Source organism: Sarcophilus harrisii, chromosome 5 (genome assembly GCF_902635505.1).
Source record: "Sarcophilus harrisii chromosome 5, mSarHar1.11, whole genome shotgun sequence".
Classification (NCBI taxonomy): domain Eukaryota; kingdom Metazoa; phylum Chordata; class Mammalia; order Dasyuromorphia; family Dasyuridae; genus Sarcophilus; species Sarcophilus harrisii.
Window position 1 is genome coordinate 29063028 of NC_045430.1, and position 23464 is coordinate 29086491.

General features: G+C 36.6%; 1 protein-coding gene across 1 annotated transcript in view; it reads right to left on the reverse strand.

Moving 5' to 3' along the window:
* CFAP54 (cilia and flagella associated protein 54) overlaps window positions 1–23464 on the reverse strand; it is a 299509-nt gene that overhangs the window by 143802 nt on the left and 132243 nt on the right. Inside the window, exons 40-41 of the mRNA XM_031939791.1 lie at window positions 14279–14431; window positions 907–1101 (exon numbers count right to left, since the gene is read on the reverse strand). Coding sequence (XP_031795651.1) covers window positions 907–1101; window positions 14279–14431 — 348 coding nt within the window. The remainder of the gene's footprint in view (window positions 1–906; window positions 1102–14278; window positions 14432–23464) is intronic.

Sequence of the window (23464 nt, forward strand, 5' to 3'; positions counted from 1 at the left end):
TAGTAGATAGACAGAAAGATAGACCAGTAGATAGATAGTAGATAGACAGATAAATAGACCAATAGACATACAGACCAATAAATAAACAAATAGATAGACCAATAGCTAGATATTATATAAACCAAGTAGATAAATAGACCAATAGATAGTAAATAGATACACCAATAGATAGTAAATAGATAGAACCAATATAGACAGATAGACCAATAAATAGATAAATAGTAGATAGACCAATAGACAAATAAATAGATAGAATAATAGATAGATAGATAACATTTTAAAATTTGCAAAGTCCTTTGTAGATGTTATTTCATTTTATCCCACAACTACTCTGGGAGATAGGAGCTAATAATATCATTCCCATTTTAAAGAGGAGAAAAGCAAGGCAGGTATGGATCAAAAGACTTGCCCATGTTAAAGTATTTTTTAAATGACATTTAAATTCAGTGGACCAGTGATCCATCTGCAGCACCACCTGGCTGACTAGATAAAGATTTCAGAACCATTTGGAATTATATCTGTTTTCTCAATAGATGAATTCAAGAATCGCTTCCCTCTGCCCACAAGGTTTCCAAACTGGTATTTCACAATAATGAACCATCCCTCTTCAAAAACTAGCGGTTTAAGGTGAGATGGAATGAGTTTTGGGGGTAGCTAAGTGGCAGAGCATATAGAGTGTCAGGCCTGTAGTCAAAAGGAACCGAGTTCAAATCCAGTCTCAGATAATTATTAGCTGAATGACCATGAGCAAGTCACTGCATCCTCTTTGCCTCAGTTTTCCCATCTGTCAAAGGAGCTGGAGAAGGAAATGCCAAACTACTCTAGTATCTTGGTCAAGTAAACCCCAAAAGGAACCATAATTGAAACAACCAAATACCACAAAAATGCATCTTGGTGAACTCTTACCAATAGTTTTCTCATAAGAAGATATAACAAGTTGAAATTGTGAAGGAGAAAGCTTCTTGCTCTCCACGCTAGTAGAAACAGCAAACTTTTCAGTGGAAAGATCAGGGGGTGTCGGTAAATATATCTCTTCAACTCCAACATCAAATTCCACTTTTCCAGAAAAGAACTTGGGATTGTTTATTCCTCCACTGTTTTCTAAATGGGGATGAGGGAAGGGGAAAAACAAAAGAAAATTTTGCTTATTTATTAGGTAAGCTATCATGTTACATCTTTTCTTTCAGAGAGTTTGAAAGGAGACTAAATACTCAGCAGCAGAGTTCTACGAACATTTTCAATCAATACTAGCTCCCAACAGCGATCTTATGAAGATCTCTGGTGATTCCCACCAAAATAACCTTTCTGTTTGTGTTCCTAGCACTTGACACAAATATTTTCACATCAATTTAGTTCTGTCATTTTTTTTGTAGAGTCCAACTCTTGGTGACCCTATTTGGGAATTTCCTTGGTAAAGATACTAGAGAGGTTTGCCATTTTCTTCTCCAGCTCATTTTACAGATGAGAAAAGAGAATGAATCGACTTGGCCAGGGTCACAAAACTAGTACATGTCTAAGGGCAGATTTGAACTCTGGAAAATGTCTTCCTGATTCCAAGCTCAATGCTTCATCTACTGTACCACCTAGTGCAATAAAATATTTAAAATGTTTTTTTTTCATTCATTCACTCTTTCAAGACAATTGATGGGAAACCAATGTTCCAAATGATTAGCAAGCATTTTAGATTAAGGCAGGTCCCACAGTTTTTTCCTGATCTGCCTTCCCTGTGAGATTAGCTCCAATTTACCCTGTATTTCTCCTGTATGTTTATAGCTGTTTGCATATTGCATCCCTCATTAGACTATGAGCTTCTTAGTGGATGTGACCTCTTTCTTTGTTTTTGCCTTTCATTGGGTCCCCAGTGCTTATTAACACCGTGCCATAGACACAGTAAATGCTTAATCAAAGCTTGTTGACTTGACATGTGGAGAGAGAACAGGAGCAAGAAATGCCTTACAGAAGGCTCTGGGGATAAAAGAAAGATAGAGGGAGGTGAAGGTAGGGATTGGAAAAAGAAGTGCAGCTCTTTTGAAAAAAAAAGTGATGAGCAAAGAAAAAAGTCATTCAAGAGAAATAAGCAAAAAGCAGGTAATAAAATGATCCCCAAAATTTAGAACTGAAAGCCAAAAGGAACCATTGAGATCAGCTGGGGTTACCCATCCTCAAATTGAAAGTCAAAGAAACATGCCAAAAGGTAAATGACCTGTCCAAGATTATAGAGGCAGCTAAGCAGAAAATTAAGATTCAAGCCCTGGTCTTCTGATTCTAGATACAGTGTTCCGTGCATTATACCACGAGCTACTGGAAAAGTTCCAAGCCTGAAACTTGAGGATAAATAACTGGCGGGATTTTGGTACTAACAACCAAAGCACAAGTTAGCTCCTAAATAGACAAAGAAATAATAGTAAAGAAAGTTACATAGCTACAATTCAAGGATTTTAATTTTTTAATTTTTTATTAAAAACTAAAATATGATTTTTAATTTGTAGTTGAACTGAAAGTGATTTTAATTTGTTTATGTATAGATATATATGTATATATATAATCCACCTTTATCATGCTGCACAAGAAAAGTCAGATCAAAGGGAAAAAATGAGAAAGAAAAAAAGAAGCAAACAACAAAAAAGGTGAAAACATGTTGTGATCCACATTCTGAATTTACTTTTAATGAAATCTGTTTTACATTAAAAGGTATGAAAATCAGTGGTTATAAACCTGTGGTTTAGGCTTAGAAGGAAGAATCACCATCTTGAATATCAGGTAGAGTCTTTTCTAGGTCTACCTAATGTCAGTCTCAGGAATTAGATATTGCAGGGACTAGATGAAATTCTGGTACTGTGTTGACCTTGGGCATGTCATTAACCCTGCCTTCCTCAATTTCCTCATCTATAAAATGGAGATAAAAAATAGAACCTACCCCCTGATATAGTTGTGAGAATCAAATAAGAAAATATTGCTAAAAGTGGCACACAGCAGATGCTATATAAATATTAGCTATTATGATGATTAAATGAGATAATTACAAAACACTTAGCATAGTGCTTGGCCCATAGTAAGTACCATATAAATGGCAGAGAGTCAACTTCTGCATTGCAAGACAGACTTGTCAAGTTCTATCTGTGATAAATAATGGTAGTTTGACCATGGACCATTCAGTCACCATTCAGTGCAATAAGCCAGTGTCTTGTGCCTGCAAATTGCAGATAATGAGATGACCTAAATGGGTTCAGGAGTTCTCCATATGGAAATAAATCATTGGTCAGATGGGGAAAAGTGTTAAACAATATGACTTAAGAAGTGACTGTTAACTTTGTGCCAAAATACAAAACTGCAACCAACCAATTCCAATTTCTGTACTATGCCATTTATAAAAATAGGCCATGCTTTTAAGAGACAAATGCAGAAATAATCTGTGATAACTGACCAAGTAACTCCAAACTCTTCCTGAATCAACTCAGTAATTCTCAGGTTTTGGCCCTGAAAACTTAGAAAACGACCTAAGACTTCTGCCTTGGTGCTAAGATCAGGACAAGGTAAAATGAATGATTTCTGTTGCATCCAATAGGTGTGCATAGAAAGTATACTGCAGAAAGGGACACTGTGACAATGGCCATGACACAGAAAACAGGAACTGGATCTTTATTCACAGTTCTCTGCAAAAGTCCTGGGGTTTTTGCTATAAAAGCACATGGATCTATTTCTTGCCACTGAACCCAGATGCCTCGGGATGAAAATGAGATGAGAGACCTTGCCCAGCCCTCTTTCACTTAAGTCCAATTCACTTGCATGTCACAGCATCATCTCCATGATGTCTCTTTGAGGACAAAGGACAATCAATAAGAATGATGAATTTCATGTGAACAAATGGATCTATAGTGTGAAATCATAGCTCAGTAGTCATACTTGCTCTTGCTGGTCATCAAGGAACTGGCTACAGATGAAAGCAAGATAAGAGGTTGTGACAAACATCTGGTGAATAATGAAAATAATAAAATTTCCTACCCTTCAAAGAGTCATAAACTGTCAGCTGACTTTAGAATTAATGAAGAAATGTATTGATCCCTACATGGGAAATTTATTTATTTTCAAAAATTATTCTCACAAAATCCATTCAACTTGTAGTTGAATTGAAAGTGACTCAGATCTCTGCATTTTATTAACAACATATGTTTATTTAAATTAAATTACATGGAAGTTAGGGATTGGTTATAAGTCTGGGATCTGAGGTCTAACATCTGAATCCTGGAGAAAGCATCCTCCCCAAAGGAAACCATGATGGTACCTAGGAGCAGGCCGCTAACAGTGCAGGAAAGAATCAGAGAATTCTGGCCTCCTGCTCTCTACCTGGGACATGTGGGGAGGACCTCAAAACTTGGTGGAAATGCACTTCTAGAATCCTAGAGCCCAAGTGGCCCCCAAACCAGTGGTACCTGCTTTCAGCCCAATAATGATGGCTCTTATGGAGGCGGCAATGTGGCAAGTGTGTCTGCAGGTGCTACGGATCCTCCTCTTCAGCAACTTGAGTCAACAAATAATAACCAATGGTCACATAGCCAATGGTAGTAGTAGTGGTAGTGGTAGTAGTACTAGTACTAGTACTGGTAGCAGTGGTAGGAGTAGTAATAGAAGTTGTAGTAGTAATAATAGTGGTGGTAGTAGTAGTAGTAGTAGTAATAATAATTGTTATAGTAATATTAGTAGTAGTAGTAGTAGTAGTAGTAATAGTAAAGTAGTAGTAGTAATAGAAGTTGTATTAGTAATAGTAGTGATGGTAGTAGTAGTAATAATAATAATAATTGTTATAGTAATAATATTAGTGGTAGTAGTAGTAGTAATAGTAACGTAGTAGTAATAGAAGTAGTAGTAATAGTAGTGGTGGTAGTAGTAGTGGTAATGCTACTAGTAGTTGTTGTTATTGTAGTAGTAGTAATAAAGTAGTTATGGTGGTGGTGATAGTAGTAGTTGGTATAGCAGTAGTAGTAGTGGTGTTAGTAGTAGTGATGGTGGTGGGGCTAGTAATAGTAGCAGGAATAATAGTACTAAAGTAGTAATAATAGTAGCAGTAGTAGTGGTGGTTGTGGTAGTAGTTGTTGTAGTAGTAGTAGTAGTGGTAGTAGTAACAATAGTAGTTGAAATAGTAGTAGTAGTAGTTGTTATAGCAGTAATAGTGGTGGTGGTAGTGCTAGTAGTAATTATTGTTATAGTAGTAGTAGATAAATGGGGTAGTAGTAGTTGTTATAGTAGTAATAATGGTAATAGTAGTAGTAGTAGTAGTAGCGGAAGTGGTAGTTGTTATAGTAGTAATAGCAGTGGTAGTAGTCGTCATAATAGTAAAGTAGTAATAGCAGTAATAACAGTAGTAATAGTAGCAGTAGTAACAGTAGTAGTAGCAGCAGTAGTAGTAATGGTGGTGGTGGTGGTATTGGTGGTAGTGAGGCTAGTAATAGAAGCAGGAATAGTAGTACTGGTTGTAGTGGTGGTGGTGGTGGTGGTGGTGGTGGTAGTGCTAGTAGTAGTTATTGTTATAGTAGTAGTAGAGAAAGTGGGGTAGTAGTAGTTGTTATAGTAGTAATAATGGTAATAGTAGTAGTAGTAGTAGTAGTGGAAGTGGTAGTTGTTATAGTAGTAACAGTAGTGGTAGTAGTAGTCATAATAGTAAAGTAGTAGTAGCAGTAGTAACAGTAGTAATGGTAGCAGTAGTAGCAGCAGTAGTAGTGGTGGTGGTGGTGGTGGTATTGGTGGTGGTGAGGCTAGTAATAGAAGCAGAAATAATAGTACTAAAGTAGTAATAATAATAGTGGTTGTAGTTGTGGTGGTGGTGGTGATGGTGGTAGTGGTAGTTATTATAGTAGCAATAGTAGTAGGAGTAGTACTCATAATAGTAAAGTAATAGTAGTAGTAGTAGTAGTAACAGTAGTAGCAGTAGTTGTAGTAGTGGTGGTGGTGATGGTGATGGTAGTAGTAGTAGTAATAGGGATTTGTGGGATGTAGTCAAAGCAGTAATAAGGGAAATTTTTATATCTCTAGAGGTTTACTTGCATAATAAAATAGACAAAGAGGAAATCAATGATTTGGGCTTGCAACTTAAAAAGCTAGAAAAAGAACAAATTTTAAAACCCTAGTCAAATACCAAATTTGAAATTCTAAAAATAAAAGGAGAGATCAATAAAATTGAAACTAAAAAAACTATTGAATTAATAAATAAAACTAAAAGGTGGTTTTTATGAAAAAACCAACAAAACAGAAAAACCTTTAGTTAATTCGATTAGAAAAAGCAAAGAAGAAAATCAAATTATTAATCTTAAAAATGAAAAGGGAGAACTTTCCACCAATGAAGAGGAAATTAGAGCAATAATTAGGAGTTATTTTGCCCAACTTTATGCCAATAAATTTGATAGCCTAAGTGACATGGAGGAATACCTACAAAAATATAGATTGCTCAGATTAACAGAAGAGGAAATAAATGACTTAAATAGTCCTATTTTAGAAAAAAGAAATAGAACAAGTTATTAATCAACTCCCTAAGAAAAAATCCCCAGGACCTTATGGGTTTACATGTAAATTCTACCAAACATTTAAAGAACAATTAACTCCAATATCATATAAACTATTTGAAAAAATAAGGGGAAAAGACTCCTATCAAATTCCTTTTATGACACAGATATAGTGATGATACCTAAACCAGGTAGGGTGAAAACAGAGAAAGAAAATTATAGACCAATATCCCTAATGAATATTGATGCAAAAATCTTAAATAAAATATTAGCAAAGAGATTACAGAAAGTCATCCCCAGGATAATGCATTATGACCAAGTAGGATTTATACCAGGAATGCAGGGCTGATTCAATATTAGGAAAACTCTTAGCAGAACTGACTATATCAATAATCAAACTAACAAAAACCATACGATCATCTCAAGAGATGCAGAAAAAACATTTGATAAAATCCAATATCCATTCCTATTAAAAACACTAGAGAGTATAGGAATAAATTGACTTTTCCCTAAAATGATCAGCAGCATCTATTTAAAACCATCAGCAAGCATCATATGTAATGGGGACAAACTGGAATCATTCCCAATAAGATCAGGGGTAAAACAAGTAACCCAGTACTACCATTATAATTCAAGATCATATTAGCAATGCTAGCTTTGGCAATAAGAGAAGAAAAAGAGATTAAAGGAATTAGAGTAAGTAATGAAGAAACCAAATTATCACTCTTTGCAGATGATATGATGGTATACTTACAGAACCAACTAAAATCAATTAAAAAACTACTAGAAGCAATCCACAATTTTAGCAAAGTTGCAGGATACAAAATAAATCCACATAAATCATCAGCATTCTTATACATCACTAACAGCAAGAGGTACAAACATAAATTCTATTTAAAATAACTGTCAATAGTATAAAATATTTGGGAATCTGCCAAGGGAAAGTCAGGAACTATATGATCAAAAGCACAAAACGCTTTCCACACAGATAAAGTCAGATCTAAACAATTGGAAAAATATCAAGTGCTCTTGGATAGGCTGAGTGAATTATAATAAAGATAAAAATACTCACTAAACTAATCTATTTATTTGGTGCTATACCAATCAGACTCCCAAGAAACTATTTTAATGACCTAGAAAAAATAGCAACAAAATTCATCTGGAAGAACAAAAGGTCAAGAATTTCAAGGGAACTAATGAAAAAAAAAAAGTCAAATGAAGGTAGCCTAGCTGTGTACCAGGTCTAAAACTATATTATAAAGCAATGGTCATCAAAACCATTTGGTATTGGCTAAGAAATAGAGAAGTTGATCAGTAGAATAGGTTAGATTCACAAGACAAAATAGTCAATAGCTATAGCAATTTAGTGTTTGACAAACCCAGAGATCCCAGCTTTTGGGATAAGAACTCACTATTTGATAAAAACTGCTGAGAAAAATGGAAACTAGTATGGCAGAAACTAGGCATTGACCCACACTTAACATCATATATCAAGATAAGATCAAAATGGGTTTATGATCTAGACATAAAGAATGATATTATAAACAAATTAAAAGAACATAGGATAATTTGCCTCTCAGATCTGTGAAGGAGAAAGGAATATGTGACCAAAGAACCGGAGATCATTATTGATCACAAAATAGATCATTTTGATTATAATGAAATAAGACATTTTTGTACAAACAAAACTTATGGAGACAAGATTAGAAGGAAAGCAATAAACTGGGAAAACACTTTTACATTCAAAAGTTCTGATAAAGGCCTCAATTCCAAAATATATAGAAAATTGATTCAAATTTATAAGAATTCAAGCCATTCTCCAACTGATAAATGGTCAAAGGATATGAACAATTTTCAGATGAAGAAATTGAAACTATTTCTAGTCATATGAAAAGACTCTGAGATACCACTACACACTTCTCAGATTGACTAGAATGATAGGAAAAGATAATGCTGAATGTTGGAGAGGATGCAGGAAAACTGGGACACTGCATTGTTGGTGGACCTGTGAACAGATCCAACCATTCTGGAGAGCAATTTGGAACTATGCTCAAAAAGTTATCAAACTGTGCATACCCTTTGATCCAGCAGTGTTACTACTGGCTTATATCCCAAAGAGATCTTAAAAGAAGGAAAGGAACCCACATGTGCCAAAATGTTCATGGCAGTCCTTTTTGTAGTGGGCAGAAACTGGAAAATGAATGGATGCCCATTAATTGGAGAATGGTTGAGTAAATTGTGGTATATGAATATTATAGAATATGATTGTTCTTTAAGAAATGACCAGCAAGGGGCACCTAGGTGGTGCAGTGGATAAAGCACCAGCCCTTAAGTCAGGAAGACCTGAGTTCAAATCCGGCCTCACACACTTAATATTTCCTAGCTATGTGATCCTGGCCAAGTCACTTAACCCCAATTGCCTCAGGGGGAAAAAAAAGAAAAGAAGGAAAAGAAATAATCAGCAGGATGATTTCAGAGAGGCTTGGAGAGACTTATATGAACTGATGCTCAGTGAAATGAGCAGAACCAGGAGATAATTATACATGGCGACAAGAAGACTATGACGATCAATTCTCCTGGACTTGGATCTTTCCAAAATTGAGATGACTCAAACCAGTTCCAATTGTTCAGTGATGAAGGGAGCCATCTACACCCAGAGAGAGGACTATGGAAACTGAATGTGGATCCCAACATAGCATTTTCACTCTTTCTGTTGATATTTGCTTGCATTTTGTTTTGCTTTTCTTTTTTTCTTGTGCAGCAAGATAACTGTATAAATAAATGCATATATTGGATTTAACATATATTTCTTCCATGTTTAACATATATTGGACTAATTGCCATGTGGAGAGGGCATGGGGGAAAGGGAAGAAATTCGAACACAGGGGTTTACAAGGGATAATGTTAAAGAATTGTCCATGCATAGGTTTTGAAAAATAAAAAAACTTTAACTAAAAAAGTAGTAGTAAAAGTAGTAGTGGTGATGGTAGTGGTAGTAGTAATAGTAATAGTAGCAGCAGTAGTAGTAGTGGTAATAGTAGTGATGATATGGCTAGTAATAATAGCAGTAATAGTAGTAATGGTTGTGGTGCTAGTAATACCAGTATTAGTAAAGTATTAGTAGTAGTGCTGTTAATTAATAATGGCAGTAGTAGTGGTTGTAGTAGTAGTAGTAGCAGTGGTTGTGGTGCTAGTAATAGCAGCAGTAATAGTAGTAGTAAAGTAGTAGTAGTAGTGTAGTGCTAGTAATAATGATAATAGTAGAGAGAGGAATAATGATAGTAATAGTAGTAGTGTAGTAGTAATTGTAGTAGTACTAGTACTAGTAGAAGTAATAGTAGTAGTAATAGTGGTAATAATGATGAGGGTAATGAGCATGGTTCCAAATTACTCTCCAGTAATAATGAGAGTTGTAGTAGTAGTACTAGTAAACCTAAATGCTAGTAGTTGTGGTAGTAGTGATAGTAGTGGTAGTAGTGATATTAGTAATAGTAGTAATGGTAGTGATACTAATAGTAATAGTAGTAGTGATAGTAGTAATGGTAGTGATACTAGTAGTAATAGTGGTAGTAATAGTAATGAAAGTAGTAGTATTAATACTGGTAGTGATAGTACTAGTAGTGGTAGTAGTAGTTAGTAATAGTGGTAGTGATAGCAGTAGTAGTTGTAATTTTAGTAGTAATAGTAGTAGTAGAAGTAATATTAGGGATAGTAATAGCAGTAGTAGTGGTAGTAGTGGTGGTGGTAGTAGTAGTAGTGGTTGTAGTGATAACAATGGTAGTACTAGTTATGATAGTAGGGGTAGTGGTAGTGGTAGTAATAATAGTGGTAGTGATAGTAGTAGTATTAATAGTGGAAGTCATAGTAGTAGTATTAATAGTGGTAGTGATAGTAGTAGTAATTGTAGTAGTACTAGTACTAGTATAAGTAATAGTAGTGTTAGTAGTAGTCATAGTGATAGTGAAAGTAGCAGTAATAGTATTAATAGTGGTAGTGATAGTAGTAGTAGTACTAATGGTAGTAAAAGTAGTAGTAATAGTGGTAATGAAAGTAGTAATAATATTAATAGTGGTAGTGATAGTAGCAGTAGTAGTAGTAATGGTAGCGATACTAGTAGTAATAGTGGTAGTGATCATAGTAGTAGTACTAATGGTAGTAAAAGTAATAGTAATAGTGGTAGTGAAAGTAGTAATAATATTAATAGTGGTAGTGATAGTAGCAGTAGTAGTAGCAATGGTAGCGATACTAGTAGTAATAGTGGTAGTGATAGTAGTAGTAGTAGTAATAGTGGTAGTGACAGTAGTAGTAATAGTAGTCATAGTGGTAGTGGTAGCAGTATTAGTGGTAATGATAATAGTAGTAGTAGTAATAGTAATGGTAGTGATAGTAATAGTAATAATGGTAGTGATAATAGTAGTAGCAATAATGGTAGTGATAGTAGTAGTAGTAATTGTAGTAGTAATAGGAATACTAGTAGAAGTAATAGTAGTGGTAGTAATAGTAGTAGTAGTAATAGTGGTAGTAGTGGTAGTGATGGTAGTAGTTTTTATAGCAGTAGTAATAGTGATGGTGGTAGTAGTACTTGTTATAGAAATAGTAGTAGTAGTAGTACTAGTAGAAGTAATAGTAGTGGTAGTAATAGTAGTAGTAATAGTGGTAGTCAAAGTAATAACAATAGTAGTATTAATAGTGGTCATGATAGTAGTAGTAGTAGTAATTATAGTAGTACTAGTACTAGTAAAAGTAATAGTAGTGGTAGTAATAGTGGTAGTGAAAGTAGTAGTAATAGTCGCAGTAGTATTAATAGTGGTAGTGAAAGTAGTAGTAATAGTCATAGTAGTATTAATAGTGGTAGTGATAGTAGTAGTATAGTAGTAGTAGTAGTAGTGACACTAGTAGTAGTAGTAGAAGCAGCAGCAGCTAATTTTTATATGGTGCTTACTATATGTTAGGCACTATGCTCAATGCTTTTTAATCAGCTCATTTAATCCTCATAACAATAATGATGATGATAACTAATACTTATATAGCACCTGCTATGTACCACTTTTTACAAATACTTTCTTATTTGATCTCCACAACAACATCAGGAGGTAGGTGCTATTACTATCCCCATTTTACAAATGAGGAAACTAAAGCAGGCAGGGGTTAAGTGACTTGTTCAAGGTCATAGAGCTAGTGTCTGCCTCTGGATTTGAACTTGGGTTTTCCTGATTTCAGCCCTATCAACAATCTCAGATTGTTCAGATGATACCATTTTGATGGCAGAAAGTGAATTAAGAAATCTCTTGATAAAAGAGGAGAGAGTAAAAGCTGGCTTGAAGATTAACATTAAAAAAAAAAAAACAAAAAAAAACTCTTAAGGTCTTGGCAACTGGTCCCATTACTTTCTAGCAAACAGGGAGAGAAAAAAAGGAAGCAGTGTCAGATTTTATATTCTCGGGCCCAAAGAACACTGCAGATAGTGACTAATGCAATGAAATAAGACACTTATTCCTTGGAAGGAAAACTACGGCAAAATTGAAAGCAAGCTAAAAAGCAGAAACTCACCTTTCCGACAGAGATTTATGTAATCAAACCTATGTGTTTTTTTTTTCCAGCAGCAATGTATGGCTGAGAGAGTTGGATTATAAGGAAAGCTGGATTGCCATAGAATTGATGCTTTTTGAATTCTGTTACTGGAGAGGGTTTTTCGAAGTCCCTTGGACAACAAGGAGATCAAATCAGACGATACTTAAGAAATTAATTCCAGTTTTTCACCAAAAGATTATAATTATTGAAGCAGAAGCTTAAATACTTTGGCCACATAAGGAGAAGATAGGACTCACTGGGAAACCTTGATATTGAAAAAGACTGAAAGCAAAGGGGAAAAGGGAAGGTTATCCTTCCCAGGAGAAGGGAAGAATAGATAGCATCATGGAAACAATGCATATGAACTTGGACAGATTTTTAGGGATAGTGAAGGATAGAAGGGACTGATATGTTGTGGTTCATGGGATCACAAGAGTTGGACACGACTGAATAATAACAACTTCCTTATATCTGGCCCAGTGCTCTATCCAATACACCGTCACTGAAGAACTGAGGGAAAAAAATTAGTTTTCATCACTAGAGCCTTTGGTACTGTCGAATAGTTCAGCATCAGAAATGATGATGTTTTATCAATGGAAATGATGAAAATACATTACTATTTACTTTGCTGCTGTAGTCTAGGGACCATAAGGGCCTTTCCATGTGATATGCAGCTAAAATCACCAATATGTGTTCTCTCTCCTATTAGAATGTAAGTTTCCTGAGAGCAGGAAATAATTTGCTTTTTGATTTTTGTACCCCAGATGCCTGACATGTACCAGCACTTAATTTTTTATTCAAGTATTGAATTTTTTTCATTTATTAATTCATTATTGCTTTAGAGATTCTATGCATTTATATAAGAAAGAACTATTAAATTAAATTCAAGATAATCACTGATGACAAACTCTTATTTTAGAGAAAAACAAAATCACCAAATCATTGTTACAGGCCTTTTAGGTAAATTTTAAAAACATGAACTTTAAAGCACAACCATTTTCCTGATTCTGAACTCTGGAAGCTAAAAAAGAAGGCCATAATTGATTCAGAGTGTTATCAGTTCATCAATGGCTACTTCATTTTCAATTACTTGCTCTGAGGGTGACAAAAAAAGGCAGAGAGAATCAACCAGTAAATTAATCAATCAGCGAATACTGATTGAGGCCCTTTTCTAAGCAAGGAACTCAGCTATGTGCCATAGGAGTGAAAGTTTGATGAAGTAAACAGGCAAGGAATGACAGGACAAATGGATGGATGGTTGAAAATAGAGAATGATGAGAAGGGACAGGTCAGTGGTGCAAGAGACAATGGGGAAAGAGGTGGGATAGAAATGAGAAAGAGAGTATGTGTGGAAGGGAGGGAGAGCAAAGAGGAGCAGAGAGAGGGGGAAAATAGAGAGAGAGAAAGGAGGAGGGAGCGAGGAAAAGAGATAAATAGGGGAAGAAGGAGGTAGAAGAAAGAGAGGGAGGAAGGGGAGAATTTACAGAGACAGAGAGAGAGATGGGAGAGAGGAAAAAGGAAAACAGGGAAAGAGGGGGAGAGAGAGAGAGAGAAAGAAAGATAAGGAGACAGATTTAGATAGAAAGAGATGATAAGTTATCTAAAGATAGGAAGACAGAGTGGGAAAGAGAGAGAAAAAGAGACAGAGACAAAAACAGAGAGATAGAAAGATAAGAAGACAGAGATTTAGACTGGAAGAGATAATGAGTTAGCTAAAGATAGGAAGAGAGAGAGGGAAAGAGAGAAAGAAAGAGAATGAGAGACAGACAAACAGAGACAGAGACAGAGACAAAGAAACAGAGAGAGGATGAGGAAGAAATAAAGAGAGGGAAGGAAGATAGACCATAAGAGAAAATAGAGAGATGACAGAGACATACATACAGTGACAATCCAGGAAGAGAGAAGGAAGTGGGAGGAAACAGAGAGGGACAGAAAGTGGAGAATGATTGGCCAATGGAATCCCCACGGTATTCATTCATTCATTCATTCATTATGGCTTGAGAAATTCTATGCATTTATATGAAGAAAGAAAAAAAAAACTATTGAATCCAAGATAACCACTGATGGAAAAATCCTTGCTGTAGAGAAAGGAAAATCACGAAATCATTGTTTTAGGTCTTATAGGAAAACTCTAAAAACAGTTACTTTAAAGCATAACCATTTTCCTGAGACCCACTTGATGATTGCTTTGATTCTTCTGATGGATACTTTACCTTGTGTGTGAGCCAGGAACAAAGCAAGCAGTTTTCTGCTATATCTCAGAGACCTGTTGCAGTGCTTAGATTTCCCCAAAGTTTCTCTAAAGTACCTCAACGTTTCTTTCACATTCAAGGGTACCGACATTAGTCTGTTTGCTTGATACATCTCTAAAAGGAAAATACAGTATTATTAGACAGGAAGCATACCATCAAGTTATTTTTTCCTCAATAGTGTTTTATTTTTCCAAATACATATAATTTTCAACATTCATATCAATCAGGATTTTGTATTCTAATTTTTTCTCTTTCCCCCCTTACTTCTCCATGCCCTCAGACAGTAATCTGATATAAAATAAATATATACAATACTTTTAATCATATTTCCAAAATTGTCATGTTATGCAAGAAAAATCAGACCAAAAAGGAAAAAAAACATAGGAAAGAAAAAGAAAAAAAGATGGAAATACTATGCTTTGATCCATATTCAGTCTCTATAATATTCTCTCTGGATGTGATTGACAGTTTTCATCCAAAGTCTATTGTAATTGTCTTGGATCACTGTTTTGCTGTTTTGCTGAGAAGAGCTAAGTCTGTTATAGTTGATTATCATATAATTTTATTTTTACTCTGTACAGTGTTCTCTTGATTCTGCTCACTTCACTGAGCATCAGTTCATGTAAGTCTCTCCAGGCCCCTCTGAAATCAACCTGCCGATCATTTCTTATAGAACAATAATATTCCATGACATTCATATACCCTAATTTATTCAGCCATTCTCCAATTTATGGGCACCCACTCAGTTTCCAATTTCTTGCCACTACAAAAAGAGCTACTAAACATTTTTGCACATGATACCACCAAGTTATTACCAGCCTCTTCTGTTTTATAGATTAGGCATTTTTCCTTCCCAAAACCTATATTCTTTCCCTGGACTACCAGTAATTATTTCAACAATATTCAACAGTGAAACTTACTTTGTGAGGGTTTTTTTAAGTTAGTTTTTAAAAACTTGGAAAATTCTTTTGATTCTTATGAAATGCAAATAAGTTCAGATCTTACAATCTTCTTTATGAATAAGTCTGCTGTTTCTTTTTTCTGGCTAATCATAAGAGATGAAACCATCTTTTTTTTAAGCTCAGGTAATATTTTCAAAGCAAGGAAGCCTTGGGGAAAGGAATACAGAAAGAGACAAAGAAACTTTGTGGACTGACAAGTATTTTTTAAGGAATGAAAATGAGGGCTCTTAGGAGATCAAAAATCCAGAAGAAAATAGGGTAAAAAAACATGATGGAATGGAGGGTTATGCAAAGTACAAAAGAGGATTTGGGGAGGACAAATTTTAAGAAAAGAAGCCTTTGACTAGTGGTGCAGGGAATTGGGAAACACTGAGGTAAGTATCTATCACTTATGGAAACTCTTTCAAGTTCTACACCTTGGTGGAACTGGGGACCCTGGCTTTGTGGGCTCTGACAGCTTATTTTGCCTGATAGTACTGTGGTCTGCCATGCAATCATGTGGATTTAAAAAAAAACAGGTTCCTGAGAGCCTGTGGACTGCATATTGACTTAAGGTACTAATTTAACATTCTCTATGTTGTATTGCATCTTTCTTTATTGACCCCTCACATATTGTAGAGGAATTTTTTTCCTTTGGCATAGATTGAATTAAATTATCCTTGATATAATTTCCAATCTTTTTTAAACATTTTTCCCCAATGACATTTAAAACCTATTTTGATGATTTTCAATCTTGAGGCAGGAAGCTCCTTTCATCCAGGGAAGGAAATGGTAAAATACAGGACTAAGATGGTATTAATAGGAATTGAAAGGAAGATCTAACATTCACTGAGATGATGAAAATTGAGAAAATTTGAATAAACATGGAAATTAAAGAAAAAATTTATAGATTTTAAGATTTCAAGCCTAGGATGTTGGGAGAATGGTGGTACCTCTTGATAGTAAGGGGGAAATCAATGAAAGGGAGCTTGCAGATAATGGTGATTTTGGACATGGTGAGTTTGAAGTCAGAAGTACTGAGAATGGATAGAGAAAGGAAGGGGAGTAGTTTAGAGCTAAAAGGATTTATTTGAAGATACCCCTAGAGTCTCACACTTTCCTACTTTAAAGAGAAGAGAACAAGGCACAAAAATGTTCAGTAACTTGTCCTAGCTCTCCCAGAAAGTAACAGATCTGGGATTCATACCTAAGTCTTCTGAATACAAATCCTATGTTCTTGCCACTGACTCAGACAATGGAAGAACAGCATGGGCCAGGAAAATGACTGTAACGAGGGCTGACAGTTCCTGTCGAACTAGCTATTGTCTTATGAAGAATAAACATCTAGTTTGTTTGCAGGAGAGGCAGTGGAATATAGTCAATAGTATAATATAAAGCCAATCAGAAGACCTGAATGTTAATCCCAGCTCTATTCCTTACTACTTATGGAACCCTTAGCACATAAGGCTTAAGCTCTTAAACTCTTAAGCTCTCTTTCTTTCTCCTTCCCTCCCTCCTTCTTCTTTCTCCTCTCCCCCTCTCTCTCTCCCTCCTCTCTCTCTATCTCTCTCTCTCCCCCCTCATTTTCTCTTTCCCTCTCTGTCCTTTTCTTTCCTTTTCTCTCATGCATTCTCTTTCTCCCCCATGTATCTGTGTGTCTATCTCTCTTTCCCCTCTTCCTATCTTTAGCTAAATCATCTCTTCCTATCTAATCTAAATCTATCTCCTTATCTATCTATCTCTGTCTCCTTATTTTCCTATTTCTCTCTTCCTACCAACCTGTCTTCCTCTCTCTCTTATCTCTATGTATTTTTACTCATTTCTATCTATAGCTGTCTCTTTCTCACCCTATGTCTTTGTCTTTGTCTCTGTGTCTGAATCTGTATTGCTGCTTCATCATCTGTCTCCCTCTCTGTCTCTCAATCACTGTCTCTCTGTGTCTGAATTTCTATTTATCCTGCAATACAATGAGCACAATCATAAGACACAAGCATTCATGAACTCAGCAACTTGTGTTTGTTGCCTTACAACAAACTTGTCTTTGTTACACAAAGAATTGAGTAAGAATATTATCGTGCATTGGAGTAGACCATGAAATCTTCCCTTTAAAAAGAAGATGGGATCCTTATGCGTGTCAAAAAAAACTATCCCCCTTCATTTTTCTAAAATGAAACCCTATATAAACCATCCCACTTTTTTTCCCTTTACTGAAAAGAGAGATGAGGACAATAATACTTAGCACTCACAAGGTTGAGCATGGATTTACAGATTTGTTTTTGCTTCTTGGTTAACTAGTGAGGATTTGGAAAATATTCCTTTAATTAGTGATGGCTGTCTCTGCATGACAAATTAAGGAAACTGGGTGAAAATGTACTTTATACAGGGTTACCTTGTCCTGACACCTCTGTCTTAAGAGACTTCCTTTCTAAGGAATTACATTTGGTGGCTCAGCCCAGTGCTAATGGTGCTTAGCATAGTGCTTGGCACATAGTAAGTACATAATAAATGCTCGCTGACTTGACTAATGGAGTTGGATTTTCCTGTCCTAATAAACACATATTAAAGGGAGAGAAATGCCTTTTACCCTAGCCCAATATTACTTGGCCTTATAACTATTGAGACCTTTTCTCCTGATTCCACAGAAGATATATTTTGATTTACCATGGCACACAGAAGAATTTTTATGGAACCCCCTTTTTTCTGGACATCAAGCATTAAATTACAGTCATAGCAAGAGAATATGGTTAGAATCTAGGTGGTTATTCTAGAAAAGTTAATTATCTCACACATCTGTACTAATCTTCCTGAAGATTAACTAACTATCCAAAGTCATGTCTACATCTAGAAATTATTCCAAAGTCATTGATATTCTCCACAGATTGAATTGAGGTCAATAAGAAATATTCCTACGCATCTCATTGCATCAGTGTAGAAACTGAAGCTTAAATGCTAGAGACTCCTGAGAGACTAGACCACAAAGAAATAATAGAAGTGAGTGATTTCTGGCACTCCGCAACATCTAAGCTGCTTCTAAAATACTTGTACATGTCAATCCGAAAGGTACAAAGAAGCTGATGAAACATACCTGCCAAAGGCAGGAACTTTCAACACAACTGGGCATTAAAACTTACCAAAGTCAGTAAATGTTATCAGGACAGAAAGTCTAGAAGATTATTCCAGGCATAAAGATAAAATAGTTCTAAAAAAAATTGTTCAGAGGGGTCATGGCTGCCATTTTTGGTTCAGAAAATATAGCTTCTCTCTGACTTTCAACCCTGGGTGGGAGACAGAGAGCAACCATATTTTCTGAATCAAAAATGGCAGCCATATCTCACATCAATTTTAATTTGTGAATGTATTTCTATGAGAAATCTTACAAATTATTAACTAGGGATCACATTTAGTTATAATACATTTAACCAATCATCTCTATTGGAAAAATAAAACTGCAATGAAACATAAAATTCAGCAAAAGTATGTGTTAATTAAAACTTATTTTGTCATATTCACTATTCATCTTAATGAGAAAAAAATTTTATAGAGTGCATTGTTCTGTTCAAAGTTATTGAAAAAACTCCACCCACTCTAGAATTGTTTACATCTCTTAATTTTTTTCTCTTGACAAATCTCTGAATAATTCATTTGGATTATCAAGAGACATTTTATAGTTCTAGTAATCATTGACGGCTTTTTCAATCTCCCAAAGTTGTTAATCAGTGAAAATGACCTCTACTCAGCTGTGAGAAGATAAATTCATCCATCTCTTTATGTTTGGAATACAAATGAAAAAGTCCTTAATTAAGAATGTTTTTTTTTTAAATTGGATCTATCTCACCTCAGCTACAAAATGCAGGAGCTATTCATGGGCTCAGATCTGAAAGGATTTTTCCCCCAACCTCTTGACATCCATCCCTGACCTGAGCCCAACTACTACAGGAAGATTTTCTGGTTCTGCCTATTACTTTCCTTCCTTCCTGTCTCAATTGTTGATACAGTTGTAATAACTAGATTTAGAGGGCTTTATGGAAGACAAAAGGGGAAAGACTTCTTTGTTGAAATGCACGGATCTCATCCTGAAAACTATGGCAGAGCTTGGTGTATCCACTTTATGGAGGAAGAGGTCATATCTGTGTGTGCTGGAGGAAGAGACAGTATGGAAGTATGGAAATATGGATCCTGAAGGTGTAGGTCACTGCCATGGACCCTCTTTAAATGTCTTTTTTCTTGGATTTAGTGATAGGCATTTAGAGATGAAATGAAGGGAATTAAACTAGATCCTCTTTAAATGCCTTTTTTCTTGGAGTTGGAGATAGGTGGGATGGGGTGAAGAGAGAACAGAAACAAGTTGAGAAGTATCTAAATACGATGGGCATTTCTGGTACCAATGTGTTTGCAAACCCAACCCTTTGTTCTGAGGGCTATTCATAACCATGGATTTCCCTGGAGCCTTGTACCCAACTACTTGTATCCTGGGATGGGGAAATCTGGATTTGTTGTGGGAAGCGTATAACATGGGGGACCCCAGCTCCTGGGGCTAACTACCCACCTTCCTGGGATTCTAGGAAAGCTCTCTTTATCGGAACGTGATTTCTGATTACTTACAGGTTTTCTACCCACATTTAGTTCCTTGGGCCCCTGCTGTTCAACACAGTGCCAGGCACATAAGTAATGCTTTATAAAAGCTTATGGATTGCTTGACTGATCACTGATCTGTCCCCACTCAACTAGCAAGATCTTAATCAAATATTACAATGATGTAGAGGTGGAAAGATGCTTGACAAATATTGAAGATAACTCCTTGGTTTGCAAGTAAGAAATCTGAGGCCCCCAGAGGTAAAGCAATTTTCCCCAGTGGCATAGGGCAGAACCCAGATTTGAACCAACAACCTTCTGATCTTCTGATTGTAGGCAGCTAGGAGGCTCAGTAGATAGAGCAGCAAGCATGAAGTCAGAAAGACTCATCCTCATGAGTTCAAATGCAGCCCCAGACACAGACTAGTTGTGTGACCCTGGGCGAGTCACTAGAAGGAATCAGCAAATCACTCTGTTATGTCTGTCAAGAAAAGCCCAAATGAGATAATATAACTAAACACCACTATCACCACCACCAACAATGACCTCTTATTCCAAATCCACCAAGTTCATTCAAATCACAGAACAACAAAGACAAACACTTTAGAAAAGAGCCCACGTATCTTCTTTAGATCACTCCTTTTAGAGAATTTTTTTCTTTCCTAATTTTCTTGACTAACAGAGAATGTTAAGGACATCCTTCCAAGTTCTAAATAATTCAAACAGTTAATCACGAATCCTTTCCACTCCCAAACTCTCCATCATCCGCCATCTTTTTGTTCCAGTGTTAGAGGAAGTTGTGGCCCTCTATCTTTTCAAGATCATCCCCTCTGCTTTTCCATCTTGATAATATCCCTTTCCCATGTCATTCTGGGGCTTGCCCTTCAACCATTCCTTCTGTTGCTGCCCTAAATCCAATCCTGTGAATCCAACTGCTTATGGGCATCAATCATCTGCCTGTTCCTATCCAATCTCAAATTCAAACTCAGCATATCCAAACAAGAACTCATTCTTGTTTCTCGACAGTATTTTATTTTTCCAAATACATGTAAAGATAATCTTTGACATTCATTCTTGCAAGATTTTGTGTTCCAAATTTTTCCCCCTCCTCTTATCTTCCTTCACCACAAACAATCTGATATAGGCCATACATGTATAATATTACTTTTAAACAAACAAAAAAAATTCAGGGGCTATTATAGCCTGAGGGACAAAATATCAATGTCTTAGCCTGGCTTTTAAAGCCTCCCAAAACTTGCTTCCAGACCTTTCCCATCACTCCCCCCTCACTGGCTGAGCTCTAGTCAAACTGTCCTAACCATTCCAGTGCCCCCCATGTCTGGGCCTTTGCCCAGATTATTCTCTGTTCCTGAAACGCATTTCCTCCTCAGCTCTATAAATGAATGAAGGTGGGGGAAGCATTTGTTCGCTGTAGAGGCACAAGGCAGAGGTGGTCTCACTAGGGACATGCTCTCTGACCCCTTGTTAAAGGGCATGTTTGACACAACTCCTAATGAGTCCCTTTGTGCCCAAGGTTGGGGCTGGGAAGATGGCCACTCCGAGCCAGAAAGAACGGCCCACTCCGTGGCCTTTAAGGCAGGCCAGATCCTTCCTGGCACACAGGCTTACAACTTGGCCCTGTTTCTCTGCCAGGGTCGGGGGCTGCCTTCTCGCCCCAGCAGGGGCGGCAAACAAACAGCACATTGTTGGAACGGCCTCCATACATAATGGTGGCATTGTGGGCACGGTCTCCAGGTTAACCACGAGCACCTACACACAGTCACAAGAGAGACACACGGGTGGATTAACTCATCCAAAGGGAAAAAAGGTCCTGGATACAGCCTTGCTCATCCCTTCACAGGTGGCTGGTCAGGGTCAGGGGGAAGGCGGTCCTCATGGCCAAGCTTCTCCCAGCACCGTCCCATCCACCAGCCCCAGGCCTCCCAGCTCAATGTGTGCTGGCTCTGGTGCTGGCCCCGTCCGGCGTTAGGGCTGAGAGTACATCCTCTTCACACCGGGATGGGCACTCCTCCCCATTACCATTCTTCATCTGCCATTTCCCCTTTTTCCTATGGTTCTCCCTTCCCTTCTGCTTCTGGAAGGACTCACTACCACACTAGGCCACACAGCACATATTCGAGTATAGGATCCAGAAGTCAAATTCTCCCTCAGATGCTGACTGGCTGAGCAAGTTACTTCTCTCTGCCTCCTTTTCCTCAACCATAAAATGGGGCTAATAGCCCCGGCCTTACAGATTTTTCTTTCTTTTTTTGCTGAGGCAATTGGGGTTAAATGACTTGTCCAGCTAGGTCACACAGCTAGGAAATGTACATTTGAACTCAGGTCCTCCTAACTTCAGGGCTGGTGCTCTATCCCCTGCGCTACCTTGCTATCCCAACCTCACAGACATCTGAAACGTGGAAAGTGCTTTGCAAAGCTTAAAACAACATATAAATGCTAAAAAAATGTATGAAACAATAAATGTTTAAAACAACATATAAATCACCCAACATCTGAGGACATCTCATGTTACTTTAGTAAAGCTGCCCCTTGGCAGGTTTCAGCATGTAAATATGTGCTGTGAAACTGAATCCTACCAATGTTAATTAAGCTTTTACTGATATTTTAAGGAAAACAATCAAAATTGTGCTTTTTAAATCTCTTACTCATAATAATATCAGCTAGAATTTATATAGCACTTCAAAGTTAAACTGCCTTAGGAGGCTATTGTCTCCATTTTACAGAAACTGAGACAAAGAGAAGTTTAAGTAACAAAGCTAGTAAGGATCTCAGTCAGATCTTCCAACCTCTAGGTCCAGAGCTCTATTCATTGTACCTCTTTTTATTTTATTAAAGCTTTTTTACTTTCAAAACATATGCATGGATAATTTTTCAACATTGCCCCTTGAGATCCAACTTTCCCCTCCTTCCCCCCACCTTCTTCCCAAAGTATATTGGCAAGTAATCCAATATATGTTAAAAGTAGTAAAAGTATCTCCAATTTTCTCTTAAGTTAATACTCTCAGCTGACATATCCATCATTTTCTCTTTGAGTCTGTGGCAGCTCAGGATGGAGAACTTCTTCCTTCAAGGAGCCATGATTTTTTTTTTGGATGTCCCTTCGCTGACACAGATAGCCATCTGTTTATCACTTAGCAAACTGTCTTCAAGAATGGAAGCAGCAGAAAGATTCTTCCTTCTCTGGGGAGATCACTCCTTTGGAGTCAAACATAATGCCCCTGGTGAGAAACAGGCTTCCTGCAGAGCTGGACCCCACACCGTTGAGCATCAGAGGAGGATGTTAATGGAGGAATCACAGTGTCATCTAATTGGTCACTTGTTCACCCGGCAGAGGTCAAATAAGAATGTCCTTTACACAGCAAAATCTAATAATTCCATGAAATTAGTTTTCTTAGGGAGGGACAATTTTATTTATTTTTTTTGTGATTAGATGGATCTCATAATCACTAAGACATAGCTTCCCTCAATTGCCATTGCAAAATCATCTAAACTTCTCCAGAAAGAACATGATTTCCATAAATGTTTTATTTTTTTGCTTTTATTAATCAAAATGCATGTTCAATATGCAGATCTGTTTAGAGGTAGATCATGATGATTTAAAGTCATAATTGTT